The sequence below is a fragment of the Bidens hawaiensis genome, unplaced genomic scaffold (assembly GCF_021521415.1).
Source record: "Bidens hawaiensis isolate Kalapana, Puna unplaced genomic scaffold, B.hawaiensis_p1.1 tig00028766_1, whole genome shotgun sequence".
NCBI classification, from domain to species: domain Eukaryota; kingdom Viridiplantae; phylum Streptophyta; class Magnoliopsida; order Asterales; family Asteraceae; genus Bidens; species Bidens hawaiensis.
Window position 1 is genome coordinate 116,825 of NW_027494713.1, and position 27,181 is coordinate 144,005.

A 27,181-nucleotide genomic window follows, 5' to 3' on the forward strand; every position below is an offset into this window, starting at 1 on the left:
ACAATGGGATGTCAAATGGCATCATATAACCGTCCCCATGCTTGGTGGCGTTTCAACCACGTACGATTATGACATGTAGGTTTTTATAGATCATGTTAGTTTTTCGATCCTAGTGCACAACGTGGTAATTGATATCATATCACATGACACAAAATTGAAGAAAAGAAAAGTAAAGGAAAAAGGATGTGTTCTAAGAACACGTGTAGTGAATGAAGCTTTCATGTGGCATAACGTTACCATAGGGTAGAGGATTTATGACTACAATTAGAGTAGTGAATGGGAGTCCATCCTAATCATTACCTCATTATTAGTATTTTATTTTTTTATTTAAAATAATTCAAATAAATTTCATTAAATAAAATAAATTAGAAAAACTACATAACATATAAGATAAAAAGCAGAATGTCGGTGCCACATAATCTCTCTGGAATATTAAGAGTTTAAATGAAATAATTGTCAAAATTCACAAGCCTAATCGTGTCAAAATTCACAAGCCTAATCCATTGTTCTGGTGGTGAGGTGCAGGGTTTTAAACGTTTGGCATGCTCTTCTCTTCTGGTTCGAATCATGTTGTGTTTTCTATTCTTTTTTTAACCATTTGTTTTGATGTTTTAAAATATACTGGTGGATCTATGAACTCACTCATTTTCAAATCTGAGTTTCCAAGGATGTGCACAAGCATCTTAACAAAGGTTTCGCGTCGACATGGCTACCTTAACGCTCAGTTTTCACCAATATTCGGGTTTACCGACCGAATAAACATTCTTATATATATATATATATATATATATATATATATATATATATATATATATGTATGTATGTATTTTAATTTGACGAATTTATTTTTTTATTTAATTTTGGTACCAAAATGAACGTAACCGATACCTAACTTTTTTTTGGTTTGTCACGAGTTTTGTTGCTGATTTTTTTTGTTTAGTTATATATATATATATATGTATGTATGTATTTTAATTTGACGAATTTATTTTTTTTATTTAATTTTGGTACCAAAATGAACGTAACCGATACCTAACTTTTTTTTGGTTTGTCACGAGTTTTGTTGCTGATTTTTTTTGTTTAGTTACGGTGCCAAAAACCAATACCAATGTATGTTTGAGAAACATTGATATATAAGCGGTAAACATTTTGTTTCATAGTTGCAACAAGTGTAATTCTTGATAACTTCCTTATTCACTTTACAATAATAAGTAAAATATATGACTAGCTAGCATGTTTATGTTTAAAATCCCCAAAACATGGTGGGATATCCCCTACCAACTTATAGGGAAAGAGCCTAACTATAGGCTAAGTTTACATATAGTCACGTAATTAGCTTTTGTAGACCCATTGTGAGAATAGATGGTTTTCCTATATGGTAATAATTTTATCACATATGACATCTTATTCTAGTAAACTATTTATTACGTCAATGCCTCGATACCCAAACAATAAAGTATTATAATTTTTATTCTTAAGAACTATTTATTATGTCAATGCCTCGATATCCATACAATAAAGTATTATAATTTTTATACTTATGCTTGAAGTCATAGGATAATTAGAATCATCCACTGCAAATCAATTAAAATCAAACTTTTAATATATTCATTGGATTTATTGAACGTAATAATAGATGATGGATGCAAATTGCAGGGGAGTTTCGGATGACATAGAGGGGGAGGGGGTTGCAATCAAGATATACCTACCGGTTTGTTAGCGTAAATCATGCTCTGATATGAGTAGTTGAAGAGCCTGAATATGGCATAGTAGTAATTGATTGTCCAACACGCAGATGAGACGTAAAGCCGCAAAATTGTTGTATATGACTATAACATGCAGTTTGACTTTACCCGGTCAAACTGCACAACTTTACCACTTTGTCAAACTATTTATAAATCTTCAATCCATTACCCTTCATAACAAAGACAAAGTGTTTAACTTATGTAACTAAGTTACTGTATCAAATATAATGAACATTTTTTTATAATTGTAACTAAAACATTAATGACATTAGATCTATCACCTGACCCATCATCTCACAAGTCAATTGTTGATTACATACTAGTTTTTTACCTCGCGTGTTGCGTCGGGCTAGTTGATAAAACGTGGTAAAACCAAGCATTACAAGTCATAAGTGTTGAGGTGGTAAGTCGACGTGAATACGGTCGGTTTTGATTACTTGTGTTATTGTACGGGAACTAAAACCAAAAAGTAATAAAAATTGAGATTGATCAATTTGGTGGCATCAGTTGGTAAAACTCAAGGGTTGTTGATCCCTGATGTTGATGTGGTGAGTCTATGCAAATTCAGTTGGTTTTTTCACGTCCGTTACGAAACCGGAAACTAATAAAAATTGGCATTCAGTTGGTTTTCGTTATTCATTAGGGTACTGGAACTAAAACAAAACGCGATAAGTCTACGCAAATTAGGTCAGTTTCTATCACGTTCGTCACCGTATCAAAACTAAATTAAAATAAATAAAAAACATAACAAAATTGATTAGAAATATAACTATCTAACAAGAAAAAGAAAAGCAAATTAAAAACCAAAAATTATATAAAAAACCTTGGCCTAATAAAGCATTGCCAAGTTAACCAATTATGTATCAACGTAACCAAACTTCTTTATATATATATATTAGTAATCGTAATATATAGTCATTAATATTGATGCAATGTTATTTGGGCGAGTCAAGTGATTGTGTAATTTTACCCTAAACTTTTATTTACTTTAATTGGTATATAAGGCTATGTGTCACTTGGCCACGTGTTAAAATATAAATTTCCTTTAAATTCCTTTTGTTTATGAAAAATGTTTCATTCAAGTCTAATACGTCAATCCTCTCATTTTTATTGAGTATAAATACACATGTTCTCTTGTGTGATTATACCATTAAATATACAAAATCATTAGATGTGTGTCACCTGAAAATATAAATTATAATTTGTTGTAACACGCAAGAGGCAAAATAATAAAAGAAAATAGACGTTGTATTCTTGTGTTGTAGCGAAGACTTTTTCTTTCTCTCTTTTGTCAATGTCTTTAAATTTGAATTTATAATGTTTCTTATATTTAAAATATGAATTAAAACGGGTGGTTTGTGTAACTTCCCTCTTAAGATATTCAACGTTTCAAACGTCCATCACTTTTGAAAAAGATTTTAATATGTTTAAATATTTTTCATTTATGTGATTGGAGAAGCATGAATCGAATAAAAGATGACTTTTGTACGTTCATTTGCATGCCTAAAAGATCAAACCGGAATCACATGTATATACTTTTTAATGGTATATTTGATATTTTAAAGTTTGATGTTATGAAATCAGCAAATTCTAAAATGTATATATATTTGCATGCAATTCTTCCTTTTATCGTATTTTTACCGGCCAATTTTAGTCACATATTAACCTTGCTTGTTCAAAAAAGATAACCTAAGATTAGAAATGACGTTTTAGGTTCAGTTTGAGATGAAACGAGCTAGGAATCAGTTACTAAACCAACTTTATAACTTATAGACTAATAAACGTTACACAATGACAACAAAATAAAATGATAAAAAATTAACCCGTGCACATGTCATTTTATTCTTTATCTATGAAATATTAATGTTATGATTTGTCATTCATGTGGTAAAAACACTTTTTAGATTGTTAACATGCCTAAAATTGTACTACACTTTGGTATTATTTCATAATGCATGTTTGTCGTTAACTATGCACATTCATCTGAATTACTAAATACAGAGTAAAACATATGAAAGATGTTTATTAAAGGACCTATACAAGTTTTGTGAATACATCAATTTCAAAGATGAACCAACCACCTATTTTTATTCTTTTGGATGGATGAACCAGCTACATGATTATAATTAATGTGGGCTTATGACCGTACACGTTAAAAAACGATAAAAAATATAAAAGTTGTTGGAATTAGAAGCATGGGTAGCCATTTTAAACACGACTTGCAATTGAAAATGACAAAATAATTATAATTAAGTTTCGGTTACCATATCAAAGCTATTTAGGTTTTAACCCGTTTAGTTAAACATGTCAACTCTAACCATTTTATGACTCGTTTCCTATTTCATTTCAACCTGATTAACACGTTCTGATACTATTATTACCCGTCAACCCGTTTTCACACTTAGATAACTAGATTAAACGAGTATCATTCGAATTATACAATTAACTATCATCAAGTCAAAGATGATTATTTTAGCTTATCAACTAAACACGATTATCTTATGACAACGAAAATAAAATCACCAAAATTCAACATGACCGTAAAAATCAAATCTCATGAATAACTCACGTGACTCTATTGTGTGCGTCTCTTTCTCTTAATTAAAGCCATTACATACTCACACCAAACACACCTTCACTTCCATTAACTCACTCATTCAGTTCTACTAGAGAGAGAACCCAACTCAATATGGGCTCCTATTCAGAACCCGACCCGTATTATATTCCGAGACTCTCACTCTTCTCCATCACAACCCACATTCCCGAACCCTCGGGCACAAAAACACCACCGCTGCAACCCGCGGCCTCGGTCCCGTTCCAGTGGGAAGAACAACCCGGCAAACCCCGACCCTGTACCGACATAGTCGTGGCGTCTACCCAACCGAATAAACGGTTGGATCTTCCGCCGCGACTAACCATGACGGACTCCACTAAACCGTCCTTGAGGTCGCCAACCACCGTCCTCGACGGGCCTGGCGACCTCGGGGGCAAACCGTCTTCGTTTCGGGAGTCGTTCAGATTCCCAAAACGCCGACGGAGACAAAAGTCACTTGATAGTAATTTCAGCGACCCGTGGAGTCCGTCGTGGTTACCCGGTGAACAACAGCTACAGCGGCTGCTGTTACCGGGTAGCAAAATTGATTCGCCATTGATGACGCCATCAATGGATGCAGGTTTTGTTGAGGGGAAGACTAAGATGAGGAGGAATTCGAGTATGTCAAAAGTTAGTGGGTCCCACATTTGGGTAAGTTTATTGACTGGGTACAATATTTGATGAATAATGTACAAGTGTGTGTTGCAGGAGAGTCAGATAATAATTTAGGTGGGCTCAGTTTAAAGTGAGAATGTCTTATATTATGTCTGGTCATTATGAGCCGACGACAATACGCCATGCATTACACGCCGGCTATATTTATAGTTGTGGTCCTTTAGATATATTGTTGAATACATATTCGTCCTTCACTATTAATGTTTTTTTTTTTTAAATTAATTTGTGTAGGCAAAGATTTATGAAGGATTTAAGCGAGTGGTGATTCCATGGAGAAAGAAGCCTAAGATGGAAAGCTTTATTTTTTGACTAAGAGGCAGAGGGTCGAACCTGGACCTGGTACTGAACCGATGGTTAAATTTTCTATTAATAGGAGTGAACTTTATGGTTTTGTTTTAGTTTGTCCCGCAAATTGTAACGTATAGAATAGTTGATGTGAATATTTTGATGTAGTGTATGTATTATTATGTAGTTTATGATTTTCAATATTATTATGTAGCTTATCTGCTTTGAGAATTATTGACATTTTGAGGGTATCGTCACACCCCAACCTAAGGCGGAAATGTCGGGGCGTGATCTGATTGTCACAGCTCATAAGGTTACTATCATGCAACATTAAAAGTTTCAATATCTATTTAATAATTTCAAATAAACAATTATTCATTACAATATCTCAAAACAAACACAAATAAAATTCATAAAATTAATTGTCTTATTGAATTTCTTCTAGCATAAGTCCTTAAACGATCTCTAACTTCAACTACATCATACGTTGACCTGCATATGCGTTGAAAATAAAATAGATTTTTGTCAACATGAGGTTGAGTGAGTAAAACACCAGATTTTCATGATTATATAATAATAATAAATAAGAGAGCAGACTGTGTCAAGTGATAAGCAATTTAACCAAGCATATAAACAATTCAATCAAACCATAAAGAAAGGGCTAAACCGCTGCCATGCGAATGGGTATTGGTTACCAAAAATGAGGTGTCGGTGAAACCATTGTCAATGCGTCGGACGCCGGCCACTACGATGGTCGTATGATCATACTATACTGAGATTATGTTGGACCTCTCCGAATGCGAAAGCATATAAAGCAAGTAAGCACATAAACAAGTAAGGTATAAATTGTTAAACACAAGTGACAACAGTTGCAAGTTGAGTAATATATAGAAATAAAATAAATAGAACGCATATGTCCCCAAAACAGTTAAAAGGGGGAGTGAGATACTCACCTGATCGGATGAACGAAACAAAAATGATGATGTGAGAAAGATAAATTCTTCTGGATATACCATCAAGGACTCCTTATAGTGTTACGAATTGAAGATAAACAAAAGCTAAACCCAGCGGCCATAGACGCGTTACAGAACACATATAAACGAGCTGTTATAACACAATTCGATGTGGGGTTTTTGTTGGCGATCCTCGTAACATGGTGCAGACTTGTTTAATTGAAATCTTATGAACCTAGGTGGTAAATCGCTATATGGGTATAGACGGTTCGTTAAATATGACAATACGTATCATAACTTATCGCGTTTCCTAATTAACTACGTCGGTGGAGTCGTTTTGGCAAAGTGTAATCAAAGGCGTGATTCAATTACCAATATCGCAACGAGAATTAAGGGCCAAGAAAGAAAACGGGTATGCTAGTTACGGGTCACGGGTTTCTAGTTATGGGTATTGGGTTGGAAGATGGGTTAAATTATCATAATGTTGCAGATTAGTCCCTATAGAGTGTAAATGGAATCACAATTGGGCAAAACTTTAGTTTAGGTAATTTTTATCATAATTTGAAAGTTATACATATATCTTATATAAATAATTAAACAAATATAATAATAATTAACTTACTCGATAAATGTGATATTTTTATTGATAAAATTTTTCTAAAAAGAAAACGTGTCGAGTAATATGAATTGCAAAGACCGAGTTGTTACAGGTATAATTATGATTTCCCTTTTTGTTATCAATTTCAATTTCAATTTCAATTTCAATTTCATGATATTAGGAGTGAAAAATGGTTGAAGTAGTAGACGATTTTGGGCAGCTGCTGATAGGCCAACTCGGCCATAAATTTTTGTTTTTTTGTAAAAGGTCCAATTTTGGGCCATGCTAAGCTGGCCCTTTTAGCAAATAGAACTACATAAAGAGGCCTCGTTTAAGATTATTTCAAATTTTGTATCATGTAAAAGCTATAAATTATATAATAAGTTTGAAAATATCAGTCATTTCATTCAACTTTAATAAATTTGAATGTAAGTAAAGAAAGTTAAGACTATTCAAATCTTTGATTATTTAATAAAAAGGTAGCTTGAGAAGAATATAAAATAAATAAATCACAAGGATGAGTCCTTTCTACTTTTCTTGTTCATAATTATGGCTTAAAACGAAACGTTTGATATTATACAAAATAAAATAAGGCAGAAGAGTTAAAATAATACATTCTATATTGTTTCAATTGGTCCATAACTTGTGAGATTAAACTATTTGACACTCATATCATACCCTTAATAAATATTTGTTATTACACTGTAGTTATCTATTATTAGTCATGCCATAAAACCTTGGGTGCTTAAATTTGTAATCAACGTTGTTCGTGTGTAATCATCTATTCATCTTGTCAGTTCGAATTTTTTATATGATTTAATGTGATTTATTTAACGTCACATTCTTATTTGACTCGTTTTTCTACCAAAAGTTATGAGAAATTATGAATCCGTCCTGAATCTCCTCCCTCCCTATTGTCTCCTTGGTATGCGGTGCCCTGAATCCTTCACACCTATCAATGCCTCTAATTTTTATCAAATTAGAAACATTTGTGTCAGCATTGACTTTTCATTGAATAGTGATCCGAATGCTGATCCGAATGCTGTATGTGAAGCATGCCAAACAAATTATGATCATATGAAGCAAAACCTTTTCACAAAATTGAACAGGTTAACCTGTTTTTTTGTTTTTTTTTTTTTGTCAATTGAAAAAGTCGAGAAGCCCCCTAATCTTATCAAAATCTTTTACATGATGTAGCTCAAAATTATTATTATATGATAAATATTCTCCGAAATTAGTTCATAACAATTTCTTTCGATTATACATATATGATTCTGAGAATAAATTTTCAATAGATGGAGTGTTCTCTGGTATGCTTTTGCACATGCGTTATTTTTTTTATTAAGTTCATTTTTTTTTTGGAAAAATTCATTTCATGATATAAATAAAATCAATTTATGTATAATGATAGAAACATATATGTAATACATTTTCTATATACATTATGTATTGTTTTATTTGTAACTTAATTATTTAGTTCATCATGTGCGTTACACGTACTCTAAAGCTAGTAAAATAAATATGCAAATACATAAACGTCTCTTCACACGCTATATCAGGCGCAGCGGTGCACCACGTATTATATTTTTACAGTTCCCATAATTTTATTCCTAAAATTAGCTGTACCAAAACGCATTTCATCAAACTAATGCATGCAAAGATCGACCAGAAAGATCACAAACATGAGCAATTTCAAAGTTCAAGCAACTATCTACATATGAAATGCCAAGTTAAGTATCCAAATTTGTACACTATTAACAAAACAACTAAACAAGCTTCCAACACTAAATCAACATCCATCCAATAGTCCACCCAAGAACCAAACTGGCATCAACAATCCCCAATTCAACCACAAAAACAACAAATTTTCCCGAACCACGTTCATATAGCCCAGACCCATGTTCGGTTCGTATCTTTACCCTTCGTGGGTCCCACCATGTGACATTCGTCAATTTCGGGTCCTATTTGTATTCGTTTATCATGTAACTCGACCCGTTTTGTAAACCGAAACCTTCGATATAATCAAAATGATGGATTTTATGTTACATTATTGTTTTATAATTGTCGGATCTCAAAAACACCCTTTTCGGTCCCTAAAATACCTTTAAAACGCTTAAAACCAACTTCAGGGACCAAAACTGCCATTTTACAAAGTTTGAAATGCCTGGCCGCCCACCCCATCACGATACGCAATAGGTGAGGACCCTCTAGGTAGTGTGGCGCGATGGCTTGCAAGTCAGCAACATGTTTTGTTCTTATTTGTGCTTTACAAAGTACTAAAAACGTAAAAATAAAAATAAAAATGAAATTAATGCAAAATTCAAGTGCTTTGAAATCCATACTATTGTTGTAAGAACTAACTATCCTGTTAAGAATGTGCTTAGAAAATCAGAAATGTCAGGTAGGATGGCCAAGTGGGATGTGAAGTTGAGTGCATATGATATTCAGTATGAGCCTAGAACAGCCATTAAATCACAAGCCCTTTCAGACTTCGTGGCTGATTTCAGTAGTGACATGCAAAAAGAAGCTGATCTAGAGGTCCAGCAACTAGAAGAAACCAAGGATCCTTTGATCCTCTTCACAGGATGGTGCATCAAATGTAAGAGGAACAGGACTAGGCATTCTACTAAAATCGTCACAGAGGGATATAATACCCCAGTCCATTGCCTGTGAATTCCAAGCTACCAACAACGAGGCAGAATATGAAGCACTTATTGCAGGTTTACTTTTAGCTAAACAAATGAGGATCATGTATCTTCAGGGTTTACATAGACTCATTACTTATAACTAACCATTTTAGCGGTTCTTACACTATAAAAGGTCAAAATATGATCAAATATTTAGAAATTGTGAAGGAGTTAGCAAAATCCTTCGAAACGTTTAGTATTGTTTAGGTACTAAGAGAAGAAAATGTTGGGGCAGATGCTTTAGCAAACTTAGCATCATCTTTAAAGATTCCAGATAACATAAAGATACCCATTATTCACATACTATCTCCGGAAATTGCGGAATATGACATTGCGGAGGTAACAACGGATTGTCCTGAAGGTTCTAAATGTCCTTCATCCTGTCCTGAAGTAGGATCCTGGATCCTTCCAATCAAGAAATTCCTCCAAGAATGAGAGATATTTGAAGGGGAAAATCCCAAAGCTTTCAGAATTAAGGTATCGCAATTTATTATTCTACAAGATACTGTGTTTAGAAAATCTCTTGCAGGTCCCTACTTGAGATGCATTGAAGATCCAGAAATACAAGAAGTGCTCAAAGACTTTCACGAAGGTGATTGCAGTAACCATACAGGAGGTAGAGCGCTGTTCTCCAGGATACTTAGAACATGTTACTTCTGGCAAACGATGAAGAAGGATGTTATGGAGTATTCATGGAAATGTGATGCTTGTCAAATACATGAGAACATTCTTCATCAACCAGGTATACCTATTTATACTATATTTTCATCATGGTCTTTCATGAAATGGGGAATAGATATTGTAGGCAAGGTCTTCATGATTTCTATGACAGATTACTTCTCGAAATGGATTGAAGCATAAGCATTTGTTCAAGTCTGTGAAAGGGAAGTTATATCCTTCATTAAAAGAAATATTATAACTAGATTTGGTATCCCATTTAATATTGTTTATGATAATAGATCCCTATTAATTGGGAAAAGAACTAATAACTTTTATGATCACTTCTACACAAGTTCATCCTCAAGCCAATGGTCAAGCAGAGTCAAGCAATAAAATTATCATCAACTTGAAGAAGAAGCAAGGATCCAAGAAAGGCAAGTGGGCTGAGAAACTTCCTTATGTTCTTTTGGTTGATACAATAACACCCAAGAATGCAACATGTCAAACACCCTTTTCATTGGTGTTTGGAACGGAAGCTGTGATTCCTACAGAAATGATGGTTCCTACTGCCAGAACAAGCATTCGTGATCCTTAGGCCAAAGGGATATATTATAACAAAGTTTTAGTGTTGTTGATTCCTAGGTGTAGTGCTTCTTCCCCACTGCTGCCTATTGGTATTAGTGGACTAGGATTGAAGGTTCATTAGTTTCATTTTATGACATTTATTTACTTTTTTTTGTCATTCTTTATGGTTTTCTGATTTCATAAATTTGAAACAAAAAATAAGGTGAAAGTCTTATCCAGGATCTAGATATTATTGATGAGCTCAGAGACTTAGCAAAGATCAGGATGGCTGCTTATCAATAAAGGATAGTTGGGGCATACAACAAGAACATCAGGATTCGAAAATTTCAAGAAGGAGATTTTGTCCTAAGGAAATCTTTACAAAAGACAACTAATCCTGCAGATGGAAAGCTAACACCTAAGTGGGAAGGGCCCTACTTGATTGAATCAGAAGCAGGGAAAGAGCCTGGAATGCCATCCATCTTAAGAAATACTTCGTTTAATCAGGATCAAAGATTCTTAAAGGATCAAGTATCCTAAAGTTGGTATAATTTTATCTTATTATTTATTTATTTCATATCTTTATTACTAACCAAAGGAAACAATATTCTTAACATTTACTTTTGCCAAGTTTTAAGTTTATGTAGACAATGCGGATTTCAATAAGGAATTCAACGATTAAGGGGTTGGCCACCTCTCTCCCACGTTTAAGGTATAATCCCTGTGATTATACCTTCTAAGGTTGAAAGGTTTTTCACCTTTCTCACGAATTAGAGTTTATACACTCTCGACTACAACGCACGCTATCCAAAGTATATTTCTGGGCAATGGGATCGGTACACGCGTAGTGGCTGACAATTTCATTACTTTCGGCTATATGGAGGATCCTACGAATTAATGGTAGACGTACTATACACAAGGTTTCTAACATTTTCATGTTAGCTCAAGTCCAAGGTTTCTAACATTTTCATGTTAGCAAAGGTTTTAGCATTTTCACGTCACTTACGTTTGGGCTAAATCTTGGTTTTAACATCCGTATCTTTGGGCCAAACCCCAGTTTGGGCCTGACCCCAGTTTTTAGGCTTGTCCCCAGTTTCTTTAAGTGTAACATTTGTATATTTGGGCTTGTCCCCAATTTGTTGGGCATGTCCCCAGTTTGTTGAGTTTAACCCCAGATCATATAATTATATAACTTAAAATCCTAAGATATTTGCATCAGGTATCCTAAGTCCATCTACCCGCATCATGGAAACTTTTGTGGTAACTTAGGTCTAATCAAACCTTATGGTATAATCTTTACTTATTAAGTTACATTTATTCAGATTATATCTTTAGAAATCGTTATATTCAAGGATCCAAGATGCTTAATCTATTTTTACAATGATAATTTATCTTTAAAATTTTTCAAAAAAAAACAACATAACAACTATGCTTTCAAAATGATAAACAATCAGCAAATAGTCAAAATATTTAAGTTATTATTAAAGATCACATGGATTTACCAAAAACATTAACCCGGATTTCACCATTTAAACATGGACCATCCACCCGGGTTAATACAGGTGTTACTAGTTGTTCATGATTTGCAGGGAGAATAAAAGGTGTTGGATATATAGTCGGAAGGGAAGTTCTCAAGGAAACTCTATAGATATATGATAATTATACCTAGCTTGTCAAATCTCATATGTTTTTGTAGGAAGTTTGAATTTAAAGGCAAAATGACAGCTGTGATCTTAACCCAACCGCCATTTTTAGGGCAATTTTTAGGGCACATAAATTTGACACTATGAATACGTTATCCTGGCATATGTTCTGGATCAGTTATCCTTAGCATGTGTTCAGGATTCTGTCAAGATCAAGGATCCTCAGTGCTTATTATTTACTAACGATTGTTCTCTTTGTTATATTGATATTTTGGCAGATACAACAGATAAAGACTTGGTCTGACCCACTATTTCGCAGTCCAAGTGGTCTAACACGTGGTCAAATGCAATGGCTATAGTGGAGTAGTGGCATAAAAATAGGACTTTTAGTTATATTATTTTTGTATTTGAAGGAACTATGATCAGTTAGGAACATACACATTACACACAACACACATCATACACGACACACTTCACAGAGATTATTCTAGTTGTATTCACTTGCACTCAGATCCATTGTATTCGCTGATCATAAATTCCACCTTTGTAATATCCTTTCTTGATCAATATAGTGGTGATAGACGATTTGTCATAACCCGGGGGTTTTGTGCCAGCGATTATAATCCGATCAAGGGATTTTCCTCATAACAATTCTCTATGTTCATCCTTATTTTAGTCACATAATTATCATTATTGTACAAACACTCTACCTCACAAAATCATATTTTGTTACATTATCCTTAAACCGATTTTTGACAAAAAAAAAAACAGTAATGACGGTGTGTATATTAAAGAAATCGAGATCATTTTTTATTATAATTTATAATTAGATTGTCTGTGTGAGTTGTTTATCCATTATCAACGATTTTAGGCGATCTTCCAATTATACAATGAGGATCACAGTACAAGGTATTAAACGGGTAAACGAGTTTGGGTTTGAAATTCGGGTTACGGGTTGGGAAGATGGATGATGATATAATAGTTTTCAAATCTTGCATTTTAGTTTTCAAAGTAAGTTAAAGTGTAGTTTAGGGTTAAAAAATATATATACATGAAAGTTATTTATGAATATTAATTAAACATATTAAACAATAATAATAAAATAAAATAATAGCTCGATAAATGCGATGTGTTGTTGATTAAAAATTACCCAAAACGAAAATAGGCTGTGTATTGGCTATTAATTTATTAAGTGACAACCCGAGTTGTTACACACCCCTTACGTCCATGTGCCTTTAGTCGAGCCTGCTCCGATAGCAGCGCGTCCCTTAACACCGCCACCTACTTTTGACCACGAGGTGAGCACGTCGGGTGTTAGGCGCGGACGAGGAGATGACGCCGGTCAGTGATCGGTCGTTAGGCGCATGGCCGACGACCACGTCGATGTTCAAGATGCGACGTTTACGGCCTACGACATCGACGACACCCCCATTTTTATAGTTTGTATATATTTTGTGTTATTTTGTACAAACTCAATGTTTTGTATATAATAATGTTTTGGTTTGGAGTATATATGTGTTTATTGTTTTGTTTTGAAATAGTTTTGTTATAAAAACACATCTTTAAAAAAATTATTATATAAAAAAATAAATAATGAAAATAGATGAATAAAATTAAAACATAACACATAAAAAGAAAAGGAAAAAACATAAAACATATTTAAATAAAAAACATAATAAGACAAAATGATAGGTTTTTCTAAAAAAAAACCTTCAATATGCCGCATAGAGTTCTATACGCGGCCTACAGAGGGGTTTTTTTTAGAGAAAAAACCTCATGGTGTCCTTAGAAAATGTATATCAATAAGATTATATTAGGTTTTTAGGTAAAAGATATCAATGTCGGTTGTAGCCCGTTGTTAAAAGTTTTAAACACTGGTTAGTTGCCCGTTCTAATTCTTTCTCAACAACGTCAATGTTTCGTTGTATTTAGTTACATTATAACAGTTTTCTAACGTTGTAATTTACCAATATATACACCGGTTTGAGGCCTGATGTAAATTTTTGGTAACCCCATTAAGTGTTAACTACCGTTACATATAATACACCGGTTGTTGAACCATTTTAAATATTAGATTTCATCTTTTGCATCGTAAAATCTATAATATATATAAACGAATACATAAAAATCATATGTGTCGCGATGTGGTCGCTTCCCCTATTTTTGGAGTCATCAGATTTGCTTGATTTTTGAATGGAGTCTTCTCATGCATTTGACCCGAATTTACGGGTATGGGTCTTACCAAACCCATATATTTCTTAAACGGGTTATAACATCACATTAAATTAAAAATTATTCTCACCAAATTATTGATGTGAAAATCTATAAAATAGGATATACTAAAAACTATTATATGATTTTTTTTATAAAAAAATATTGTTTATAATTAAGAAACAATTTTATAGTATAAAAAATAAGTGGGTCTTGGGTCTTATCAAATCTAGATAACTTTTAAACCGGGATATAACATCTTAGTTATTTGTGAAACCTTTTTATCATCAAACTCTAAGTATATTATAAATTTTATTACAATAAATAAAATTAAACCCAAAAAAGTATATAAATATTAAAAACGAGTAATATAAAACAGTTCTGTAATACGATGGATAAAAACTAATATATATATATATATATATGTTTTCAGACCGTTCCAAAAACCCTAAATAACTGTTTTAAAATTGTCATTTTCTGTAATAGTGAAATACTAATTTAGATAAAGATAATTGAATAGCTGGGTATGCGTGATTATTAGATAGAGACAACGAAATCAAACTCCTAACCCACATGCAAAATAATAAAAGATTAAACAAATGTATTATGTAAAACAAAATTAATAGTTTGGTGTGTTGGTAGCTGGCAATAGTGTGACACTGTTTTAAATAATTATATACATAAATAATTATAAGACGTTGAATCTATTAAGTGGTTTGGTTATTTAAGCCAACTTATCATCCCATTCATCTCCATTCTCAATATCAGTCCAGATCAATGTCTGATCAAACCTTACTAGCCGGTTGAAGAAACACTAATTGACCCCGGGCAGATTACAGATAATCCGTGGGTTAAATAGATGTTTCCCACGAGGGTTAGTTCCGGCAAAGATAGTTGTTCTTCTGATGACCTGCAAAACAGACCGTGAGCTCGTCACTGAGAAGGGGGGGGGGTACCTCCTTGTGACCACCCTGCGGCGTGAGAATCAGACTAGATTGCTCTTGAATATAAGTGTATATTAAGAGAAATGACTAGAGCAGATATGATGGTACGAGATGAGATGATAATACCGTTCCAAGGTGTTGGAGTATTTATAGCCGAAGGTAGGTTTCCAAGAAGATACAGCCGGCTGAATAGTATTCCTGTTCTGCCAACTGTGGGCTACGCACGTGCCATGCTGGTGGTTGGTGGGTAGGCAGCGGCTGATAGTGACCAGGCCGGCTGTGTACTATTCCTGTTCCACCAACTGCAGGCCACGCACGTCCTCCGATAGGTTGGTGAGTAGGCACCGGCTGATAGTGATACAGTACAAGAGCGTGCTGCTCGTCATACTGTTGTCAGTGAGCTGTCGTATCTTTGGTCAGATCTTTTATCCATACCTCGTCAGGTACAGTACAAAAGATCCTCCAGTATCGTACGGACTGGCTCATTTGTGCGGGAGTGTCCCCGGCTTTGTGCGGGAGTGTCCCCAGCTTTGTGCGGGAGTGTTCCCGGCTTGCTCACTCCTTCTTCAGGTGACATTACTGAATTATTTAAGAGTTAAGTGCCTTGTGCGTGTAGCCTTGCTGCGCGGGTAGCCTTCCCTGATGGCTAGTATCCGTTGCTGCGGGAACAGGTGGAGTACGTCGACCATTGGGAGGCTTTTCCTGCGGGAACAGCTTGCATACTGCGCGTAAGGACGTCACGTCTCTGAGCATGGTGGGTCTTGTGGATCCAGTTGGTTTCTGCGCAGACGTCTCTTCAAGGTGAGTTGCGAGTTTAGCCTTTGCGCAGACGTCCCTGTTGAAGGTGAGTCTTGCGGGTTCAACGGCGCAGACATCCCTCTTTAAGGTGAGTCTTGCGGGTCCAACTGGGCTCTGCTGGGACCTACCTCTTCAAGTCCCCCCAGTCCAATGTTCTTCTCATGAATTGTTAATAAGTGAGGTGAACTTTTGGACTTAAGCAAAGGGTTTTAAAAAAGGTTTTAATTCTAAGGTTTTCCATGGGGATTCTTCCCGTGGAAGTCCTAATGTCACGCAGAAATTCCCGACTTTTCTTCTTGATCTTTGGGTATGATGCGGGTAGGTCTGTAACCTCCTCGCAAGTTAGGAGCGTTGAGACCCACTTGTATAGATTCTCCATGAGGTTTTGGTAGTTTTGAACATAGTGATCAATTATGTTAAAACAACCAATTCCATCTTGGAGCTTCAAACAATCTAGTTCTCGACGTTCCTGCTATGCGGGGATGTTATTCCCGATTCCGCAAGCATGGCCCAGAAGATCCTTCTTGGTTTCAATTCCCTGCGGAGTGCTAGGTATGTGAAGGGTTTCGCCTTGACACTGTACCCGCACTCGTCTTATAGTTACTTTACTTCCAAGGTATTCCTGGCTTCAATTCCCTGCAGGTGCTAAGTATGTGAAGGGTTTTGCCTTAACACTGTACTCGCACCTGTTCTATAGTTACTTGGTTGCCAAGGTAAGGGGTATAGTCCCGCTTACTTTTGAATCTTTTTTGAATCTTTTTGAAATTCGAAGAGTTGGTGAAAGGATAAGAACAGTCCAAACTGTTGAAACATCGTCCGACGGTTTCTTCTAGCAGTGTCAGGACGTGTAGAAAGTTTTGGCGACGTGACAGTATATGGTCATTCCAGACGCTTTTTCAGGCGCGTGGGCGCAAGTTTTCGGGCGCGTGGCCGCGAATTTTACGGCACGCGTCCTATCAACAGCTGTTGCCAGCTTGCTTTATCCACGTGTCATAGTTTCATTGCACCAGTGTTTTCCTCTCTCTTCCGCATTAAATTCATCGCATTCATTGCGATGAGTATATAAAGGGAGGAGAGGTTGCATCTCAACTCACAGTTTCACCTCTCTTCTTCTTCTAAACGATTTCCGGCGAATACTCTTAACTTTTCTGTCGAGCATTCTCCTGAAATCGTTCTTCTTTACATCCAAAACATGTCTTCTGTTCATGATCTTGAGGCTACCGCCGAGGAGTCTGACGTGTATGCCGAGAATCCGTCATCCACGTCGGACAAGGATGACAAGAGTACTGCTGGCGAGTGCCATTGTGCTCTTCCGGCCGACCTCTATCAGTACGTCGTCAGGAAGTTCATGCTCGAGTCTTTCGAGCCTGAGTTTCCTGCACCTCATCAGACGGTGTATGATGCCCCCAAGGGCAAGATATGGGTGTACGCTGCATTCTTCGTCTATGGGAATCTCAGGTTCCCATTGACGAAGTTTGTATACCGTGTTCCGGAGAGACACGGTGTGCATCTGACTGAGGTACACCCAATGGCGATCGCCAAGATCCGCCATTTCGAGTGGGTGTGTCTCATTCTGGGTGTGGAGCCCCATGTTGACCGCCTGATGACCTTCTATTCCTGGAGGTGCATCCAGGGGTGGTATACCTTGGTCAATCGGATCAAGGGTTTGAAGATCTGCGCTACCGAGCGCAGTCTTCGATCTTGGAAGCGGGAGTTCTTCTATATCTCCGCTCGCGTCGTCCCCATAGCGATGACGTTCAAGAATGGGAGAGCTCTCTCGAACCCTCACGCCTCCAACTACCAGGAGGCAGAATGGTTCTCCAAGGTTTCCCAGATCTAGTCTCCGGTTTACCGCTTTGCGGAGTCCGGGATGGTGATGCTCGGGATGAGCCGGGTGTGGAAGGAGGCGTCACAGATTCCCATCGTCCTTGAATACGGTTTGAACTCTGTCCCTTACGGTATGCTTCATATTATCCGTTAATTTAGGGTTTTTGTTCTAACCGTTTTTTCTTTTTGTTTTCAGAGGGAAACGACTTCCAGTCTCTCCTGCAGCCGCGGGAGAGTGATGGTCCCGCTCGGATGGGTACTCGTGCTCTAGATGAGAACGAGTTGCCCATCCTTGAGCAAACGGCGGATCGGTTCGTGGAGGTCTACCCGCCAGGCCACGAGATCCTGAGCGTCAGGCGGCCAGGTAAAGAACTTTTTGACCCTCGCCCTCTCAATGCTCAAACCTCTGCGGGAATTCCTCTAATTTTGTCATCTTCTGATGAGGAATCCGCAGATGGTCCTTTTTTGGCGAGGAAGAAGAAGGCTGCCGGCGGGAAGGGCAAGGCGAAGGTTGCCTCCACTGCCGATCAGGGGAATCGGTCAGAGTCGGAAACCGAGAGTGAAGAGGTGGCGGGGAACCCTGGTGGTGATGAGACCACTGCTCCGGAGGTTGAGTTGGCTGTCACCTCCGGGCAGACCAGTACAGCGACGGTGACCGGCGTAAAGAGGCCGGTTCCATCGGGTTCGTCCCCGCCTGTTCGTACCTTCAAGCTCAAGAGGACTCGTAAGTACAAACTTCCTTTACTTTTAACTTCATATCTTTCCGCCATTATACTAATATATCGTCTTCGTGTAGGCGTGGATGCTACCGCATTCCAGGGTGGAGCGGGGAGGAGCTCCTCCGGACCCATGATGGTAGGTTTGGTCAACCTACCTGAGGCGATGACCCAGGCGGCTGCGCCTGCTTCAGTTGGTTCAGTTGCTCACTCGGTTGAGGCAACTGCCCCAACTGTGACAACGTCTCCGCCGGTTGTCAGTGCCATATTCACTGATTCTTTCACTGAGCCGGCGGTGAGTTTTTCTGTGGTCTCTTCCGCAGCAACGACCGCGGTTGTGAGTTCGCCTCTGGTGAGTTCACCTCCGTTGGTCTCTACCACGGCGGCCTCCGCCATGCCTCCTCCGGCGCCGGTGACTACGGCCGGTCCTTCAGGTATTTCCGGGGTTGCGGCGTCTAGCCAATCTCTGCCTCCTTCCCATCTGCCTGACCTCTTGGATGGATATCCGTTAGGTTCAGGTGATGGGTTTGGCGGCTACAGGCCTGTCGTCGACCCTACAGGTGCGTAGGGTTATTTTGGCTTGTTATGTTTTTTTTTTTATATCATCTTTTCCTAACTGCTTTTTGTTTTTGCAGTGTCGGATTCGAATGAGGTGTTTGTTCCGCGGTGGAACATCCGCCGGGGAACCACCCTTCGGACGGCTGTGGACTGCGTCGAGTGGGCGCGCCACGCCGCCCCCAGTGGTGCACTGGGAGAAGCTATGTCAAGCTACCAGGAGGGTAGGTTGACAAACGAGCTTCGGATTCTCCTTGCCCGGATGCAGCCGCGCGTCGAGCTGCTTTGTCGTGAAAACGACAAGTTAAAAGCAGCTCGTATCCAAGAAGTAGCTCAAGCGCGGGCTGTCCGGGAGGAGAACAGGAGGCTCTCTGCCGTTGCTGCGGAGAAGGAGAAGGCCTTCAAGGCCCTTGAGGTTGAAGTTCAGGCCCGTCTCGAGGCCCGTTCCAAGGCTGCCAAAGCTGTTAACGAACAGCTTCGGTTAGCTAAGGAAACCGCTCGGAACGCAACTGAGAGGGCCACCAGGGCTGAAGCTGTTGCTGAGCCTCTACGCACCGAGAATGAGGAGCTTAAAGCCAAATTAGAGAGGCTCCAACAGGCTCATGATGCCTTGGCCATGGAAGACGCCAAGAAGCTCCAAGAGATCTTGGACCAGAGGGGCGTGCTTGACCATACTGAGCGTAAGCTAAAGGGCGTCGAAGAGGCTGCGGCTAAAGAAGTGTTGCTTGCCAACCTTAACAAAAGTGAAGCCGAACGCGCCCGTAACCAAGCTCAAGCTGCCCTCCAGGAGGCTCTGGTTACCAAGGAATGGCTTTTACGAGAAGCGTTGTCGCAGGTAAGCTTAGCTTCATAACGTCTTTACGCTTTTCTTTGTACTAAGAAAAGGTTTTGATACTTGTATTTTTTCTTGTAGGTTGTGCATCGGGTCTTCACGGACACATCATATGACGATGCCATGAGCGCGGCCCTCAACGCTTCTCATGAGGATGGGGAAAAGGCTGGCTTCCTGCTTGGTCTAGGGTTCGTTGAGAAGGGCATCCCGCCTTCCAACTTCCCTTTGTATGATGTGGATACTGAAGCTGCTTATGACCAAGCAGTGAACCAGTACGCTGCCTTCCCGCATCCAGTGGTGGAGAAGGTGAACGAAGTTGCTGCTGCTGATGATGGGTTAACCATTCTCAAGACCTTCCTTGAACCGCCACAGCCAACTGATGGTGCGGGTACAAGTGGGTTTGGAGGGAGTGGTCCTGAAGCTTGAACCTTTAGATCCCTTCCCACTGTTAGGGTAGGTTTATTTTTGTATAGATTTACTCTTGTAGGCGGGTAGATACCCGGCCATTCTTGTAATACTTGAATTTTTATGGAATGTAAATCTTTTGTGCGGGCAGGACCGTCACTCCTGCTTTATAAACGTTATACGACTTGCTCATGCATATTATAGTCTAATTTGGCACTTGTTTTGCCGCATAAACAATATATGATTCGCTTGTGCATACTTTAGTTTAACTTAGCAATTTCTTAAAGTACTTTGAATAAGTTAACCTATCAGCGTGGCAGATAATAGGTTAAAGTTTTGCTTCCTCTTTCATGATTGTGCGGGTAAGACCGTCACTTGCACTTAGTAGGATGGCTAAACTTTACCTATATCTGACCTGCGTGGAGGTTTTCCTCATTTTTTCCTTGAAGATATTTTCCAAGTGTTCTGGATAAGTTAACCGTTCGACGCGCGATTGCCAATAGGTTAAAGTTCAGTTTCCTCTATCATGATTTGTGCGGTTAGGCCCGGCACTTTCATTTAGTGGGATGACCGAATTTCACCTATGACTGACCTGCGTGAAGGTTTGCCGTTTTTTGTGTTTATGCGGGTTTTGCCGCCTTCCACACGCAACGATTTCTTCACACTTATTTATACGGTGAAAACCGGCATCAGTGTTTTGAATAAATTAACCATTCGACGCGCGGTTGTCAATAGGTTAGTTCGTTGTCGTCTATCATGATTTGTGCGGTTAGGACCGGCACTTTCATTTAGTAGGATGATCAAACTTTACCTATGACTGACCTGCGTGAAGGTTTGCCGTTTTTTGTGTTTTATGCTGGTTTTTCCGCCTTCCACACGCAACGACTTGTTTTCCCACTTATGTATGTGGTGAAGACCGGCATATCAGCGTGGAAAGTTCATTAAGTATAAATATATGACCATCAGCATCAATGTGATAAGGAGAATCATTTCCATTAGAAGTGGCTCTGGGCCTTTTCTTTTACAAGTTTGGAATTGATCTACATGCAGACTGTGTAATTGAGCTCCATTCCATGTTCTTGGGAGTGTCATCGAGCCTTTCGAGCCGATATGCAATTGGTTCGGAATCTCGTTGTTTACGCAGTATGTAGTCTCCAACATTGAAGCTGTAGTTTTATTCGTGTTTTCCCCAACTGGGGTTCTACACGCATTAGCCTGCTCAGCGTTCATTACGCCACGAGGTGCGTGAGCGTCCCATCTCTGACAAATGCTTCGACGATGTCCTTCAAGTCTACGCATTCCTCGGTGTTGTGGCCTCTTGTCCTGTGGAAGTCACAGAATTTGCTCTGATCAGCGTTGTGACGCTCTCGGATTATTGGAGCCTTTGGCCATGGGAGCCTCTCGGTGTCAAATATTTCGGTGACGCTTTTGGTGAGTGGCGTCCATCTGGAGTTCTGGTTCGATGACCGCATGTTATCCTTTCCGCCTAACCGAGGATGCGAGCCGGATGAGGTGTCAAAGTTTACCCTTGACTGCCAAATGCCTAGCTTCCTCTTTTTGTTTAGTCGGGCGGTAAGGACATTGTTTTCTCTTGTTTTCTGGGTGTAGAGGTTTGTGCTTTGGGGAAGATCTCTACCCAGTTGCTTTTCCGTTTCCGCGAAGCGTTTAGCTGCTGTCATGATGGCATCCCATGTGGATGGCATGCCATCTTTACCCGTTAAGGTGCGGATGAGCTCTGGGTCTTTTGTGCCCTGGATGAAAGCAGCGCGAACAAGATCTTCGCTAATATTACCCAGACTTTGCTTCTTTGAGTTGAAGCGAGTGATGAAGTCTAGCAAAGATTCATCTTCCTCTCGAATGCAATTGAGGATTGTCCATTGCTCTTCGGTATACTTTCTTTGTTGGCTGAAGTGTTGGCTAAACTTCTGTTGGAAGTCTGCCCAATCGTAGATGTGGTGGACCGGTAGACGGTCAAACCACACTCTGGCTGCTCCAACCAGCGTCATCTGGAACATATAACACCACGTGGGTTCCGTCCAGTTGCTGACGGTTTCCCCTGCTATGAATCTGTTCAAATGATCGTCTGGGTCAGATATACCATCATAAGTGCCAATGTTGGACATCTGTTTGGCACTTCTTGGGGCGATTGCTTCCGCAATGTCCCTTGCAAACTTGGAGGTTCCCGCATTTGCAGCGGTTGGTCTGAAGGTTTTAGAGAAGTCACGTGGGTTTCCACCCGCGTTTTTTGGTTTGAAGGTTTCTCCAAAATTCCTTCTCGGTTGGAAGTCCGTTTCTTTACGCTTCCCTTTCGCCCTATGGCGAGGGTTTGCGTCGATGTCTGATTCCTCCGAATCATCGTCCAAGTACTCGCACTCATTTCTCAAATTGAGCTGTTGTCGAGTGCTTTCGAATTCATCAGCCTGTTGGAGTGAACGTAAACGTTCATCCAACTCAGCTTGGAATTCCCTTTGACGTTTTTCCGCCCACGCTTTAACTTGTTCAAGTGTTTGGCGGGGGAGTCTCGTCTGTTGTCTTTCCACCTGGGTATCAATGAATCCCAGGGGATGATTGTTTACTGCACTTGCCCCGGCTCGGGTAACCGGGGTAGTGTTCGTAAAATTTACTACACTTGCCCCGGCTTTAATAACCGGGGTAGTGTTCATAAAATTCGTGTGCTCGCCAGTGTTCCTCCTAGTAGCTGGGGTTGTGGTTACCGGGGTTTCTTGGTTACTTCCTGGCCTGGGGACCTGAGTAACGTTAACCATCTTTTCGGAGGTTTTGAAAAAACTGAATAAATTAGTTCTAGCTTTTATGCACGGATGGCGCCAATGAAGAAACACTAATTGACCCCGGGCAGATTACAGATAATCCGGGGGTTAAATAGATGTTTCCCACGAGGGTTAGTTCCGGCAAAGATGGTTGTTCTTCTGATGACCTGCAAAACAGACCGTGAGCTCGTCACTGAGAAGGGGGGGGTACCTCCTTGTGACCACCCTCCGACGTGAGAATCAGACTAGATTGCTCTTGAATATAAGTGTATATTAAGAGAAATGACTAGAGCAGATATGATGGTATGAGATGAGATGATAATACCGTTCCAAGGTGTTGGAGTATTTATAGCCGAATGTAGGTTTCCAAGAAGATACAGCCGGCTGAATAGTATTCCTGTTCTGCCAACTGTGGGCTACGCACGTGCCATGCTGGTGGTTAGTGGGTAGGCAGCGGCTGATAGTGACCAGGCCGGCTGTGTACTATTCCTGTTCCACCAACTGCAGGCCACGCACGTCCTCCGACAGGTTGGTGAGTAGGCAGCGGCTGATAGTGATACAGTACAAGAGCGTGCTGCTCGTCATACTGTTGTCAGTGAGCTGTCGTATCTTTGGTCAGATCTTTTATCCATACCTAGTCAGGTACAGTACAAAAGATCCTCCAGTATCTTACGGACTGGCTCATTTGTGCGGGAGTGTCCCCGGCTTTGTGCGGGAGTGTCCCCGGCTTTGTGCAGGAGTGTTCCCGGCTTGCTCACTCCTTCTTCAGGTGACATTACTGAATTATTTAAGAGTTAAGTGCCTTGTGCGTGTAGCCTTGCTGAGCGGGTAGCCTTCCCTGATGGCTAGTATCCGTTGCTGCGGGAACAGGTGGAGTACGTCGACCATTGGGAGGCTTTTCCTGCGGGAACAGCTTGCGTACTGCGCGTAAAAACGTCACGTCTCTGAGCATGGTGGGTCCTGCGGATCCAGTTGGTTTCTGCGCAGACGTCTCTTCAAGGTGAGTTGCGAGTTTAGCCTTTGCGCAGACGTCCCTGTTGAAGGTGAGTCTTGCGGGTTCAACTGCGCAGACGTCCCTCTTTAAGGTGAGTCTTGCGGGTCCAACTGGGCTCTGCTGGGACCTACCTCTTCACCGGTGAAAACCCAGCCTTCCTTATAGTTAATGAGGACGGGTCATACACTCGTCTCATATCCTTCCCATGCTTCCTTCCTACACAAGAGCAGAATCCCAACACTCTTGCCATCTCCAAAGATGTAACCATCAATGATATAAACAAAACCAGCTGTCGAATTCATGTCCCCAAAGAAACACGGAAGGAAAAGCTCCCCCTAATTGTTTACTACCGTGGCGGTGGCTTTATTTTCACAACTGCAAATAATACCATGGTACACGAGTTCTGTGATCAACTAGCCGCACACCTCCGGGCTGTGGTGGTCAATGTAGGCTACCGAAACGCACCGGAGCACCGCCTTCCAGCTGCCTATGACCAGGGGCGGACCCACATATGTTCGATCGGGGTCCCGGGACACCGATGTTTTTTAAAAATTACTTAGAGACGGTATATTAAATTTTGTAAGGACCCCATAAAAATTAATACTTGGAACCCATACTATTAAGATTGAACTGGTACAGTGGAAAGTCCCTTGTTTTACTTGTGAGAGGTTGTAGGTTCAAGCCCCACCATACTCTTTTTTTGTTGTTTTTTTAATATCCTAGTCTTAGTTATTCAGTTAGGGTATTTGTGCTTTTTGTTAGTTTCTCTCATATAGTCATTATCACCATGCAACATACATAATGTTAAACATGGATTTTGCATATTCTTTTATTATTTACCTTGTGTATGTATATTATAATTAATCATTTATTTGTGTTAGAGTTATTTTTTCATGTTTTGGTCAATTATGTAAGACCATATATATAGATTACGTTCATGTTTTTCGGGTATGAATTAAAAGTGTATGTTTCATCTAGTTTGTAATTTAGATTCTTTCTACTTACTCGTTTCCAATGACACCATAGTTCCGTGTTTTATTATGTTCCTCGCCTCGACCCGACCCGAATAACGACCGACCTGAAAAATTTTGTAAACCGAAAAAATTGGGACCCCATTAACAAAAAATCCTGGGTCCGCCACTGCCTATGACGATGGGGTGGAGGCTTTGCATTGGATCAAGTCAACCCAAGATCCATGGCTGACCAAGTTCGCTGACTTGTCTAATTGTTACCTAATGGGAACTAGTGCTGGTGCAAACATAGTTTATCACACAGCATTACGTGTATCCCAACAACAACTACTTAAGGATCTTGAGCCCTTAAATATTAAAGGTTTGATCCTTCACAATATTTTCATGGGGGGCTGGAAAGGACGGAATCAGATATTAGATTGGCGACCACCGGCTCTAATTTTTCGTTACCCTTAAGCGATACGATGTGGGATTTCGCTCTTCCTGTCGGTGCAACTCGTGACCATGAGTATTGCAACTTGATGATGGGTAAACCGGACGATATCACTCGGATCAAAGACGTTGGTTGGCCGGTGATGATGGCCATTCGTGACGGGGATTTGATAATCGATCTTCAGGTTAAGTTTGCAAAGAATTTAGAGTTAAGAGGTATAAAGTGCACATGTTTCTACAGTGACGGTGAACATGGGATTGAATATTTCGACAAAACCAAAGCCAAAGAGTTGTACAAGGAGATATCGCGTTTCATGGCTTCAATTAATGTTAGAAAACTTGAGATGTTAACAGGTAATTAATTAATGATACCAAATGAGTTGATCATATAATGTTTATCAGTTGCTCTACTATTTTCATTTGCAAGTTGGTGTGTAATTTCTATATCAAGACATAGTTCTTGAGTTGTTTAAAATAATCATTGTAAGGTTGTGTTTCTACATATTTAATAATATATTTGAATGGGGTTACGTTACTTACGTATAAATATTATTTCTTTACATGATTTAATGTTATAAATCGATACGGCCACCTGTCTAGGTTTGACTCAAGACAATATTTAATGTAAGGATCAATATCATGTGTATCTGGTGATCTTGTTTAAATTATTTTAAATATGGCAAATCAGTATATCTATTATATGCATATATATAAAATTTTTATTTTATTTCAAATAGGGCAAATATCTATATAAAACGCCGGCGCGCACCACCCCCCTGGCTTTTTGTTGGGAGAGTTGTATACACAACGTTAGCATCCAGGTTTTTGATTTTTTTTTCTTTCTTTTGTCCTTTTCCTTTTGTTTTATTAATAAAAATAAAAATTCAAAATGCCCCCTCCAGGCATTTTGACTACACCCTCTTTTTTTAACAGTCAAAATTCTGACCGGGCATCCCATGACGCAGAATGCCCAAGGATAAGGCTTTTTGACTACACATGGTCTTAGTGAGATTTTATGGGTATATCTCGATGATTAGGAGAGAGGGTAAGATATTTCCAAAAAAATCTCACAACCTTTATAGTAAGAGAGAAATTATGGAAATATTGTCACACCCCGATCAAAGGCGACAGAACATGCTGAGGCATAACATATTAATTGATTGGATAGTAGCTCAAAAGTCACTAATTAAAGTGACGATAATTATTTAATTTTTGTAACATTATAACAAGTACACAACTTCGATAATCTAAACAAATACATCGTACTTTGTATTTTGAATGAATATTCTAAGGTCAAACTAATGTCTTCGCTCTTGAACAATATC

The 27,181-nt window shown here is 39.1% G+C and overlaps 1 protein-coding gene and 1 pseudogene across 1 annotated transcript; both read left to right on the plus strand.

Annotated features, from left to right (window-relative positions):
- The first annotated feature begins 4,372 nt into the window (after positions 1-4,372).
- Positions 4,373-5,322, plus strand: LOC143577686 (uncharacterized). The gene is made up of 2 exons (XM_077061450.1): positions 4,373-4,989; positions 5,245-5,322. Exons 1-2 carry the CDS (start codon positions 4,435-4,437, stop codon positions 5,320-5,322), a joined length of 633 nt encoding a protein of 210 aa, XP_076917565.1. The 5' UTR covers positions 4,373-4,434.
- A 1,611-nt stretch (positions 5,323-6,933) lies between these two features.
- On the plus strand, positions 6,934-26,429 carry LOC143577687 (carboxylesterase 20 pseudogene; annotated as a pseudogene).
- The last annotated feature ends 752 nt before the right edge of the window (positions 26,430-27,181 follow it).

Coding starts and splice junctions, on each gene's coding strand:
- LOC143577686 (XM_077061450.1), top strand. CDS start 4,435: ATGGGCTCCTATTCAGAACCCGACCCGTATTATATTCCGAGACTCTCA. Junction 4,990..5,244: donor TTAGTGGGTCCCACATTTGG/GTAAGTTTATTG, acceptor TAATTTGTGTAG/GCAAAGATTTATGAAGGATT.